General features: G+C 55.2%; 1 protein-coding gene across 9 annotated transcripts in view; it reads right to left on the reverse strand.

Annotated features, from left to right (window-relative positions):
* Window positions 1-369: 369 nt before the first annotated feature.
* Window positions 370-13,367, reverse strand: part of LOC122378798 — a 41,001-nt gene continuing 28,003 nt past the window's right edge. For 6 of the 9 annotated variants that reach the window (XM_043360299.1, XM_043360297.1, XM_043360298.1 and 3 more), the window contains one exon: window positions 370-7,652. In XM_043360299.1, coding sequence (XP_043216234.1) covers window positions 2,134-7,652 — 5,519 coding nt within the window. In that variant the 3' untranslated portion in view covers window positions 370-2,133. The other 3 variants (XM_043360305.1, XM_043360304.1, XM_043360303.1) reach the window with 3 other exon arrangements.

Below are 13,367 nucleotides of genomic sequence, written 5' to 3' on the forward strand. Positions count from 1 at the left end.
GTGTACGCTGCGGTCTTGTATGCGCCCGACTGCGGTTGTACCGCTCCCGTGTCAATCGGTCGTCAATAAGCCGAGATATGCACGGCGAATTATTTCAATCGGCGCCGATCAGAATCTTCAGGACGGAGGTACCCACACTCATTTCTGGCCGTATCTCACTTTTCCGAGATCTACGTCAAACTACGTATTTAAAACTACATATTCTACAGCCGAATCTTCAAACTGAGGGTACCTCACTCACAATCGCACGTGCATCAGCCGCATTCCTGTGTGGCGCGCAATGCTGAAGAGATATGTGTTTCCGCGGGTATCTCGCAGGCCCTAAGAGAAAAAGCTCGCTGCAAAAACTCAGCGTTTCAAAAAACCCGCAATCCTACTCAAATGGATATTTAAACTAGGTGACTTGCTTGCTCCGCGCGCATGATTGGGCCACAGGAGATTTGCAGCAGCCAAACGACGGGATTAGCCAATTCGAGCAGTGAATGTTTATGTGAAATCTAGCAGCAGCGATTTACCTAACTGGGCCAGGGGACAGGTCACAGTAGTTGACATGGCGAATCATTCTGACATGAATTCAGAAGGTTGACAGCGGTAATGCTGGCGTGCTAAGCTACGCTACAAAAACCGCCCTGTGTAGGCAGCATGCTCAGTAGGAGAAAAAGAGCAGTGAAGTAGAAGTAGTGTAAATGTAGCGTGCTGCTATGGCGATACACAATAGGAAGGCCGATTAGGAAACAGAAGTAAGCAAAGTGTCAAAGCGGCATTAGGCGACACACTGACCGGATTAGACACAGTCAGAATGACTTGCTGGGATTAGCTGGACTGGTCTGGTCCGATTGCCTGACAGAGCTTATCGGATCCGGGGTTTGTTGGCGTCAGCTGCGGCTGCTGGCGGCAGCCGGTGTCGATGACTGGCGGCCCTGCTGGTTAACTGCATGGTGGCGAGAAATGTAGTCAGGGACACGGCATAAGGAAGTCAAAAGGCTCGGAGTCTTAGCCAGGCATAGTTCAGGGTCGCCGTGCCGAGGTGATGGATAGATTGAAGGTTTTATAGGGAACATCAAGGTCGGCTCCGCACACTGAACACAGCCTGTTACCAGGGTGCACTGTCGTGGAAGTGCTCCGAGCGCGCACCCCGCCCTTAACACGTTTTTAAAGTAACTTTGAAATATGATTTAAGCACAATGAAATGAGTTAAGCACACTGAAATGTCAATGTCAGCCTCCTGATGAACTTACGTTAACGATGTCAAACTTTTAGTATAACGGTTAAGGGCCCGTTACGTCAGCGCGTACCGGCATACACTCACTCACGCGCAATCATTCACCACTCCAAATACCCACAGCACCGAAAGGGTTAAGCACAGGATGCAGATGCAGCCACGCACTCACTCACTGGCACCCCCCGACGTAAGACTCGCCCCGCAGCGGTTTAGACTCCCCCTATCAAGGGGTGAAGTGTCCGATCGATCACACGACACGGACTTCAGACGTTCACACGTCTGAAAGGGGGTCTCACAACCGACAGCGACGCGCCTAACAACCGTCACACCTGACAGTTGACACAGTTACAGTCACGCACACATTCGCACACGGACTCACTCACTGACACGCTCAGACGTAAGACTCGCCCCGCAGCGGTTTAGACTCCCCCTATCAAGGGGTGAAGTGTCCGATCGATCACACGAAACGGACTTCAGACGTTCACACGTCTGAAAGGGGGTCTCACAACCAACAGCGACGCGCTAACATTTCCAGACTAAAAAATCCCAGCACACGGACCACCAGCCGTACCACACGACTGACCACAGGAGTATCTGACCGCTCTTGGACGCCGCCGCCTGACTATACTTCCGATAACGTTTAAGATTACGGCCGATGACGCACCCGCTTCCTAACGCCCAATACGATTGGCCGCAGCCTACAGTTGGCCGTCGACATTGACCACCCGGACAGACAGAGTGGCCCTCCCACTCAAGGAGCAAGGGCTTCCTCCGGCCACTCCGGGCTCAACGTCATAGCAATTGGGTGAAGGACGGCACAACGCGGGGTACATCCGATCGTCGCTCGACAACCGAACTAAGATAACGCCCCATAACGCACCCGTATGACGCCCGATCCTGGCGCGCGCACCTCACAGAACCTCTCTGTATACGACATTCCGCGTCCGATGGTTGTGCGTGGAAAGCACCTCGACTGAATCAAAGCTGCCTACGCGCGAGAGAGCCACGTAGAACTGGCCATGAGTGAAGGCCGGGGATGGCAGATATATGCCCACGCGTCGCTTAGTCTGCCCTTGGCAGCGATTGATGGTCATGGCGAATGACAGCTTGACGGGGAACTGACAGCGGCGGAATGGTCGGCCGATGCCGGAATCGACAGCGCTCACCACCAGAGGGAGGCGCGGCAAAAACAGCGTCTCGCCACGCGCGACTCCACTGGCGATTCGCAGCTCGAGCACGTTGGGCGCGGCGCGCAGCACCGTGCACAGCGTGCCGTTCACGACGCGCGGAGCGTCGAGGTTGCGCATCAACACGACCGGGGCGCCGACCTTGACCTGAAGTCGATGCGACGGCATGCCCGACACGTCGATCGCGTTGAGCACCTCGGTGGGCACCGGAGGCCCGTGATCCTCGTTGTCGTCGTCACTGATGGTGTCGACGCTAGCGTACGTGACTGTTTCGCCGGGCAGAAGGGCCAGCGCGGCCTCATTCGCCCTGTCAACGGTCGCATTTAGCGGCGAGAGGATGGCGCGCTCATGCAGCCACTCTTCATCACGGTGTCGCCCGGCCATGTCAGGGAAAATGCGATCGACCAAGGCGGCGAGACTGCGCGCCGGACTGACCACCAACTCGGGCACCTGCACCGAGTCCGGCTGTGCCACGACGGGCAGCCGGCCGTCGCCGACGCGCAGCAGGAAGTTGGCGAACTCACCGGCCTGATCGTCGCCGTTCAACGCCCGCATGTTGGTCGCGAGCTCCATGGTGTCGATCCGAGGCCACATGGGCGATGACTTGAGGCAGGCGTCAACAACCTCTGCGCGCCCGCCGCGCTTCACCACTGGCAGGATCTGTCTCCAGTCGCCAGAGAGCAGCGTCAGAACGCCGCCAAACAGCTCTTGCCTGTCGCGGACGTCTTGGAGAGCCCGGTCGACCGCCTCAGTGGCGCGCCGGTTCGTCATGGCCGCTTCGTCCCATACAATGAGGCGACAGCGGCGAAGGTAGTCGGCCTCGGGAGAGCGGCGATCAATGCCGCAGACGTTCTCGTTGTCAGGATGCAGCTGCAGAGGGATCTTGAACCGATGATGGGCAGTCGTGCCGCCCTCCAACAGGCTGGCTGCGATGCCGGATGTGGCCACTGCAACTGCCACGTGTCCCCGGCTGCGCACCTTGGCCAGCAGCAGGTTCTCCAAGAACGTCTTCCCGCAGCCGCCTGGAGCTTGCAGGAAGATGACACCCGACTCGTCATTGTCCAGCCGTCGCAGCACCTCGTCATAGACGGCGCGCTGGTCATCCGTCAGACGCGGCTCGTCGCGCTCAACGCGATCGGCCAGAGCGGCCGGGTCGTACTCGGGACCGCCGGGCGGCTCGTCGTCGTCGCCATCGGCGGCGGCGGCGGCGTCCGGCACCGGCGGCACCGGCAGTCCGTACTCCGCCAGAGATCTGCCGCGCAGCCGGCGGAGAATGCCAGCGATCTTCCGCAGCGCCTGCTGGCGCACTTCGTCCTCGGTGAGACCACGTCTGCCAGCCGCGCGAGCGGTGCGCTGACGGCGAGCGATGTCCTCGGACAGGGCGTCCGCGAACCTCATCCACAGCGCCATGGGATCGCACGTAGCCTCTCCCTCGATCAGAATCAGAGCGAAGAGGAAACGCAAACCACCTGCAAAGCGCGTCACACTCGCCTCCTCCAGTGCGCGCGCCCAGTGCGCTCCGTCCTCGAGCAGCCCCAGTGCGGAGCACGCCTCGCGCATGGTGGCACACACGCGGCCATCGACCGTGCGGAGGTGCTCGTAAGAGCGCGGACCTCGGACGCTGTGAAGGAGCAGGCGAAGAAAGAAAACTTCGCCCGCGCGCGGCGTCGTGGTGTACACGCGCGACAGAGTCTCAGAGGCAACCACGCCCGGCACCTCGGGGTGAGGCTGGCCACGGACGCGGCGTTTCCAGTGGGCCGGACGGGCGTCTGCGCCCCGGCCGCGTCGCACCTGCCACGTGTAGTATCGCGGCACCTCTGGGTAGAGGAGTGTCGCCGCGAACGCGTCACGCTGGCACAGCTCAAAGAAGGCTGTGAGCATGGATGGATTAGCCTGCTCGCCCGCGATGACCGCTTCCAGGTTTTCGTCGCCGCGGAACACGACACGTCTCTCGTCGTCACCGAGATGCAGCTGCAGCCGCTGGACCGGCGGATGATGGACGTGGACTGGTCGGTCGAGCAGCCGCCACGCTGCCTCCATGGATCCCAGGTACCGGCTGTTCTGATACTGGGTCACCTCGTCAACCACGCCGTCGGGCTGCACGGCGAACATGATCCTATCCGAGCCCTTGGTGACGTACTTGATGCAGTAGCGGATCGCTCCCATCGCGTGCGTGATCAGCTCGACGTTGACGTGTGAGTCCAGCGCGCGAAGGATGTGCGGATTGTAGGGAACGATCCAGCGGTTGTCGATTTCCACACCGCGCCGTCCGGGCGTCCGCGCACGTTGACCGCCGTCCTCCGGCGCGCGCCGCCTGTACTTGGGATAGCTGCGCTCTGGCAGCTCTGTGGCCTCCAGATACGGGCGCGGATAGCCGACGCTACAGCGGCCGTCCTTCATGCAGACCGCCTGCGGGTTCAGCGCGCCGCACGGACCATGCACCATCTTGGTGCAGACGATCGCGTGCAGTTCCGGATCGGTCTCGGGATCTGGCAGCTCAGCGCACACGCACGTGTCCACGTCTTCGGCGCGAGGTTTGTCGGCGGGCACGACCCACAGCAGAAGGTGAGCGTGCGGCAGGCCACGCTTCTGCCACTCAATCGTGTGCAGAATGGCCCGCTGTCGACCCAGGATGCCGCCCCGCAGCTGCTTCAGCAGCGCCTGCAGCTTGAGGTCAAACACCTGACTGACAACGTCAGGGTGGTCGCACGGCCGATCGTAGTCGCCCGGCCTCTCTCCCGGGTAGAGGGTGCGCAGAGTTTGCTCAATCTCTGGCCAGGCCGGGTTGCACGTCACGGTGATGAAAAAGTCGGCGGCGCCAAAGTCTCGAACGTAGCAGAGAGCGTCTTGTAGTTTGGCCATCATGAAGCGCGGACTACTCGTTACGGATGCCGGCAGCACCACGCGCCGTCCGACGGCTCGGCCGTGCTCCTCGCCGTCAGCCAGCGCGTCTCGCACGCCGCGGATGGTCTCGGCGCGGAAGCCGTTGAAGCCGTCCTGGTTCGCGCGCACATACGACAGACGACTCGACTCAGCTTTTGCCTCAGTGTCCACCAGGTACTGTTGAAACAGCCGGCCCCCTCGCGGAATGAGATTGAAATGACCCGGTCGGAAGCGCATGTGGAACGCACCATACTGACGGATTGTGACGCCGCGCTCGGCCTTCAGCTCGAGCGACCACCCGTCCGTGCCGCGCGGGTGCAGCAGCACATAGAGCAGCGGGTCGTACTGGCGGCTCAGTTCGTCGATGCGGAACAGTTGTCCGCCGCGCTCGCGAACGACGATGTCGCGCCGGCCCCCCATCTCATTGGGCATCAGGACCGCCACTTCGCGACCGATCGGTAGATTGAACCGGCGCTCGTGCTCCGACAGCGGCCGGTGTTCGGCCGACAACACGATCCGGCAGTTCGGCACACCGCGCGCCATCAGCAGAGCCGGCTGGAGCGCACGCACGTAGTTGTTGTGCTCGTGCAGCATGCCCAAAAGGATGTCGAGAACGGCTCTGTCGAGGCCGCCACACATGGTGGCACGTCGCGCGGTGGCCTCGTCTGCGTCGAGGAAATACACCTGCATGAACTGCTCCTCGCCGCCGCGAGCGGGCAGTAGAGATCCCATACGATGACACACGCTACCCTGAACGGTGAAAGCCGCGTGATACGCCCCGTCGTGTCGGACGACGTTGCACCCCATACTGGCCAGCTGGAAGGCCGTGTTGTAAGCGCGAATTTTGCCCCGAAACTCGTCATAGAACGCCGTGCCGGGGGTCATCAGCTCCACCATCTCGTCCGGCGGCGGGGGATGGAAGTCAAGCTGCACCTTGCCCTGATGGCAACAGGCGCCTGCGGGCTCGGCACGCCAGCGCAGCGCTCCACAATGGGCACAGACGGTGTCCATTCGGCCCAGCTGCATGCCAGCCGGCGGCTCGAACTCGGCGGGGACATAATTGCGAGCCAGCAGGTGCTGGTCGCCTCGACGACGGGCGGGCGCGTCCACCGGAGCCTGTCCATCAGCGCCCCCCACTGCCTCCGCGTCGTGCGCATCGGCCGCGGGCTGGCGGGCCGCTGCGCCGTCTGGCGCATCGACCGCTGCCGCCTCCACAGCGTCTACAGCATCATCGGGCGTGTGGGGCGCCTCCTCTCCTACAGCGCCGCCCACTGCCTCCGCGTCGGGCGCATCGGCCGCGGGCCGGCGCGCCGCTGCGCCGTCTAGCGCATCGACCGCTGCCACCTCCACAGCGTCTACAGCATCATCGGGCGTGTGGGGCGCCTCCTCTCCTACAGCGCCGCCCACTGCCTCCGCGTCGGGCGCATCGGCCGCGGGCCGGCGCGCCGCTGCGCCGTCTAGCGCATCGACCGCTGCCACCTCGACAGCGTCTACAGCACCATCGGGCGTGTGGGGCGCCTCCTCTCCTACAGCGCCGCCCACTGCCTCCGCGTCGGGCGCATCGGCCGCGGGCCGGCGCGCCGCTGCGTCGTCTGGCGCATCGGCTACTGTCGCCTCGACAGCATCTACAGCACCATCGGGCGAGTGCGTTGCCACCTCTCCTACAGCGCCGCCCACTGCCTCCGCGCCGGGCGCGACGTCCGCGACACCGCCCACCACCGGCGGTTCAAACGCAGTCGGTGGTGCGATCGGCTGATCCGCCACACCAGCAGCAACAGGTGGCTCAAGACCTGCGCCGTCTCTCCCTGTCCTGACCTTAGTGCGAGCCGTAGCCATTCTCTCACGATTGCGTCGCTGACGCTCGGCGAGCTCAGCCTCCGATTCACGCTCCCTCCTAAGTCGATGACGCTCCCGGTCACGCTCGCGTCGCGCGGCAGCGATATCCGCGGCAAGGATGACCGGCGGCTGGGCCCCCGATGGACCGGGAACCGGCACTGCATCGACTACCGCCTGATGGGAAGGGCCCGCGCCACCTGTCTGATCTCTTTGTCTAGCGCGCGCCAGAGCCTGGCCTTCACGTTTACGTTGCAGGCGAAGAAGTCGCTCAGCCTCAGTTTCTCGCTCTCGGGCGAGGCGACGACGCTCGCGATCACGCGCCCGTCTCGCGGCCGCGGCGTTCACCGTCGGATCTACGGACTGACCGTTACGTTGACCGTTTGCGGGTTCAGCTGCATCGCCATCGACCATCAGACCGTCAGCGCGCCGTGCCACCGTCTCCGGCGCTGGCCCCGGAGGGTCGGCGGCGGTCGGGCGACTCGGCGACGTTGGCGGAGGTGTTTGACCCGACATTGCGAGCAATTCTGGAAATGGAACAAAGGAACGGGATTACAATCGGAATCTGCTAGGAGGAGGCAAAAGGGTAATACTGTTTGAAATTGTTTTAACGGACTTTCACTGGATAGTGGGTAAAAGTTATTATTGGTCCCGTTCGATGGGGCACACATAGGTTTAAAACAGACAAAAATCAGGTAGCCATTTTTCGCAACACATCAATCAAATTTCTAAATATCCAGCACGTGACGCACAACTTGCCTATTCTCATATGTAAAACATAGCCAATAGGTACACTTCCTCTTCCAAAGAAAAACTACTGTTTTAGAGCACTGTCCCATATGGGGCTAAGCGAGAATTTACCCACGCCCTGGTTTAAAGACGGATTGCACACTCGAATTTCGATCGCTTCTCTAACCACACGGCGACCCCATGTCGGCTCCACAGCTGCAGTGCTGGCCTGCCTCGGGTCGAACTGCCGCCCACACTGTAGCCATTCAAAGCATTTAACCAAATCCATCAGGCACTACTACCACATGACTCACCCCAGTTCAAATGGTTAAAATTCAAAATTCGGGTCGGGTCGGGTCGGGTCGGGTCGGGTCGGGTCGGGTCGGGTCGGGTCGGGTCGGGTCGGGTCGGGTCGGGTCGGGTCGGGTCGGGTCGGGTCGGGTCGGGTCGGGTCGGGTCGGGTCGGGTCGGGTCGGGTCGGTCGGTCGGTCGGTCGGTCGGTCGGTCGGTCGGTCGGTCGGTCGGTCGGTCGGTCGGTCGGTCGGTCGGTCGGTCGGTCGGTCGGTCGGTCGGTCGGTCGGTCGGTCGGTCGGTCGGTCGGTCCTGCTGACCGATATCTTTTTCAAGATCACATTAGTGCCTGCAATCCACAACTACCACGCCTCTGCCATTATCAATTTTTTGTTAGAATATTATTTTTTACCACACCTCTGCCATTATCAATCTTTGTTAGAATAATATTTTTTAAGCTTTTCATTTAAACTCAAAGCATTTAACCAAATCAATCAGGCACTACGGGATTACAATCAGAATCTGCTAGGAGAGGGCACATGGGTAATACTGTCTTATCAATAGACAAACACCAAACACAATCCATCTGCCAGCGTCAGTTCTTTATGTTAGATTATAATAATTTTATAATTTTAATTACAGATTTAAGTATTTAGTTATAACAGTCTGGCGCACTACCACAATGCTGCTAGCCTGAGTTCAAACACAGAGAGAATTTCAAATTCAAGCAATAATTTAGCACCATAGCAGCCACCTTTGCAATGATATATCAATTCTTTATTAGAATGTTATTTTTAAGCCTTTCATTTACATTCAAAGCATTTAACCAAATCAATCAGGCGCTACTACCACATGACTCATCCCAGTTTAAATAGTTAAAATTCAAAATTAGTTGAGTCGAGTCGAAAAACAACAGGTGGTCCTAACTTCGCTCTTTCAAGAACATTATGCAATCAGCTGACAGCTGATTGCAGCTGTTGCTATATCAACACTGTTTACAGATGTAATAAAGGTAGAAAAATAGCCAACAACTCACATCTAGCACCTAGCCCCTAGAGAACATCTACTGTGCAACCTACGTTTCAATGACGGATGCAGTCACACACTGACATATAGATCGAAAATGTCATGTTTTTCCTGCTATCACTGCCTTATGCAACCTCCAAACACTGAAGAAATTCAGTAATTTAAGAGAGAAAAGAAAAAAAACTCATCCTCCAAGTTCCAAAAGTGACACCACACATCAAAACTCACAATACATTTTACACAAACATTTTATGTACCAAACCACCACCCCGAGCAAGGTAAGGTTGAGTTATGTTAGGTCAGATTTGGTCAAGACAGGTTACGTTCTGCAAATTTAAATTAGGTCCAGCTTCTATAGCAACTGATGACTGACTGGAGAGAACCAAAATGTCTCCTGTCTAACAGGAAATTTTTGCACAAATGTGCCAAAAAAAGAACAGGCAGCCCTATCTTTGTACTTTGAAGTAAATCATGCAGTTAGCTGAGCGCTGCAGCTCCAACTACCTTTTCCACCCTTTGCAAAGCACAAACTGAATGAATTCAGGCAATAAAATATGAAAACATCCTTCTAAGATTGGAAAATAACATCACGCATTGATACTCACAATACTTTTTATTTAAAAAAAATATTTATGACTCACCTGACCATACGCTGGGCCAAATAAGGCTTAGTTACATTGGGAATGGCAAGGTCATATTAGAAGGGAAGGGTTCAGCTTTTGCATTTCTGCTGACGCCACACCTGTTCTGTTGGTTTTATGCACATTTAGAGCCCTGGGTTCAGAGGGCGGCTTTAAATGTCTCCTGTCTAACAGGAAATTTTTGAACAAATGTGCCAAAAAAGGAGCAGGCAGCCCTATCTTTGTACTTTGAAGTAAATCATGCAGTTAGCTGAGCGCTGCAGCTCCAACTACCTTTTCCACCCTTTGCAAAGCAGAAACTGAATGAATTCAGGCAATAAAATATGAAAACATCCTTCTAAGATTGGAAAATAACATCACGCATTGATACTCACAATACTTTTTATTTTAAAAAAAATATTTATGACTCACCTGACCATCCGCTGGGCCAAATAAGGCTTAGTTACATTGGGAATGACAAGGTCATATTAGAAGGGAAGGGTTCAGCTTTTGCATTTCTGCTGACGCCACACCTGTTCTGTTGGTTTTATGCACATTTAGAGCCCCGGGTTCAGAGGGCGGCTTTAACCTGCTAGGTAACTGCTTTTCAAGTTCCTAACATCACGTTTCACCATCACCATATTAAAAAAGTTCAAAATGTTTTAAGCAGCAGACTAATAAAAACTGGCAAAAACTAAACTTTTGCTTCAAATTGTTTCATGAGGCAAAATATTAGGATAAATCACTTCAATTAAAGGCAATCATGCACGCGCCACGTTAGCCGCGCCACTTGCATTTTTCGTAATAAATAAGCCTTTATGCACCAAAACCACCTTTGAAAAATCATCCCAGTAATTAACAACAGCTCTCAAGGTCAATTGGCATTCATATGTAATCTTAACACCCTCCAAATTCAAAATGTTTTATCTAAATCATTGTGACGCATCCACCACCAAGCTCACCTCGGTCCAAACACAACGGCCGATTTAGTGATGAATATTAAGCGTATTAAAAGAAATGCCTATTTGAAGGAGTTCATGAATACTTTGTTACACAGAAATGCTTGCCATATTTTTCTACTTTTTTAGAGCTAAACTATGTCTTACTTTGCAGTCCCTCTATCGTATTATGGTATGTAACTATAGTGACGCAGTTTGCTCTCCGCAGCTGGAGCAAACATTTGTCGAACCCGGTTCTGACGGAAATCGTACGATTAGAGATTTTCGAGTCCTACTTGCAAAATGTTTTACCTATTATTTGTATCATGTTTTTCGATCGTCCCTCAATCAATTCCACCCTCTGTCGGCCCCAACTTACCTGAATTTTTGGCGAGTCCGGGCTCGTCCGGTGACGAAAACCGGCCGATCTAGTACGGGCGGACGCCGGCGCCGCGGCCGAGCAGACGGCCCGTCACGGAAGTTGCAGACGGGAGATGATCGGCATAAAGCGCTCGTGTATCTCGGCAGCATCGTGTATTGAGAAAAAAAAGACGATTTCACGATTTATAAATGCGTTACGCTTATCATATGTACATGCACATTGCACACCGGCGCCGGGCCGGCCGGTGGAATTTTCCAGCCGTCGGCCGGTAATTTTTCTCCGGAATGGAGGGACCGCCATCGAGTTTGTCACGTGAATCAGCCGCATTCCTGTGTGGCGCGCAATGCTGAAGAGATATGTGTTTCCGCGGGTATCTCGCAGGCCCTAAGAGAAAAAGCTCGCTGCAAAAACTCAGCGCTTCAAAAAACCCGCAATCCTACTCAAATGGATATTTAAACAAGATATCTTGGCTCGCTCCGCGTCGCTTTGGCAATCAAAGTATGAGGGAGAAAATTTGGGATCGATTGGTGTTCGTCCCGTGTTAATCGGACGTCTAGAAGCTTAGATATTCACGAAAAACTTGTTGAACTTGCAAAAGTACTTGGTACTTGCTTGGTACTTGCCAAAGTACTCGGTACTTGCCAAAGTACTTGGTACTTGCTTGGTATTTGCATAAGTACTCGGTATTTGCCAAAGTACTTGGTACTTGCTTGGTATTTCCATAAGTACTTGGTACTTGCTTGGTACTTGTAAAAGTACTTGGTACTTGCTTGGTACTTGCGAAAGTACTTGGTACTTGCACTCGCCCCCCCCCCCGTTCCCCCGACTCTACTCCCACACCTACCCCCTCGGGATAATTCCGGGTTCGTCGGGTAGGAAAACTTGCCACTCTACCCCCTCCCCCCCCCCCCACACACACACAGAGCCATTTGGTATCGATCGGTGTTTATCCCGTGTCAATCGGTCGTCAATAAGCCGAGATATGCACGGCGAATTATTTCAATCGGCGTCGATCAGAATCTTCAGAACGGAGGGACCCACACTCATTTCTGGCCGTATCTCACTTTTCCGAGATGTACGTCAAACTACGTATTTAAAACTACATATTCTAAGGCCGAATCTTCAAACTGGGGGTACCTCAGACCGTGGGAACGACTCGGCTCAGCACTGCCGCACGCGCATTCAGCGGCGGGTTGTCGATTTTTCGAGTGTCGGCTGCCGATCTCCCGAGAGCCGGCCACCTGTCAGCCGCCGCTCGGCTCTGTGTTAAGCATATGGGGACGGCGAATTTCTCCCGGAGGGAAGCACCTCGCTCACAAAAGCACGTGAATCAGCCGCATTCCTGTGTGGCGCGCAATGCTGAAGAGATATGTGTTTCCGCGGGTATCTCGCAGGCCCTAACAGGAAAAGCTCGCTGCAAAAACTGAGCGTTTCAAATAACGCCAAATCCTAGTCAAATGGATATTTAAACAAGATATCTTGGCTCGCTCCGCGTCGCTTTGGCCATAAAAAGATTCGGGAGAAAATTTGGGATCGAATGGTGTTTTTCCGGTGACGATCGGACGTCTAGAAGCTTCGATATTGGCGAAAAACTTGCTGAACTTGCAAAAGTACTAAGTACTTGCTTGGTACTTGCCAAAGTACTCGGTACTTGCCAAAGTACTTGGTACTTGCTTGGTATTTGCATAAGTACTCGGTATTTGCCAAAGTACTTGGTACTTGCTTGGTATTTCCATAAGTACTTGGTACTTGCTTGGTACTTGTAAAAGTACTTGGTACTTGCTTGGTACTTGCGAAAGTACTTGGTACTTGCACTCGCCCCCCCCGTTCCCCCGACTCTACTCCCACAACTACCCCCTCGGGATAATTCCGGGTTCGTCGGGTAGGAAAACTTGCCACTCTACTCCCCCCCCCCCCCCACAGAGCCATTTGGTATCGATCGGTGTTTATCCCGTGTCAATCGGTCGTCAATAAGCCGAGATATGCACGGCGAATTATTTCAATCGGCGTCGATCAGAATCTTCAGAACGGAGGGACCCACACTCATTTCTGGCCGTATCTCACTTTTCCGAGATATCATTTCTCACTTGCTTTTCGCGTCCTACCTATTAAGCGATTACACATACGTTGAGGGAGCCGGTGGGTGGTTATAATGCAATACCCTGCACGGTGAACAGCTTGCGAGTTTTGCAGCGGTGCGATTGCTGGGGCTTATCGCTGACTGAAAAGGGTAAATACAGTAAATACAGATGGCTG

The sequence above is a fragment of the Amphibalanus amphitrite genome, unplaced genomic scaffold (assembly GCF_019059575.1).
Source record: "Amphibalanus amphitrite isolate SeventyFive unplaced genomic scaffold, NRLGWU_Aamphi_draft 000065F_arrow, whole genome shotgun sequence".
NCBI lineage: Eukaryota > Metazoa > Arthropoda > Thecostraca > Balanomorpha > Balanidae > Amphibalanus > Amphibalanus amphitrite.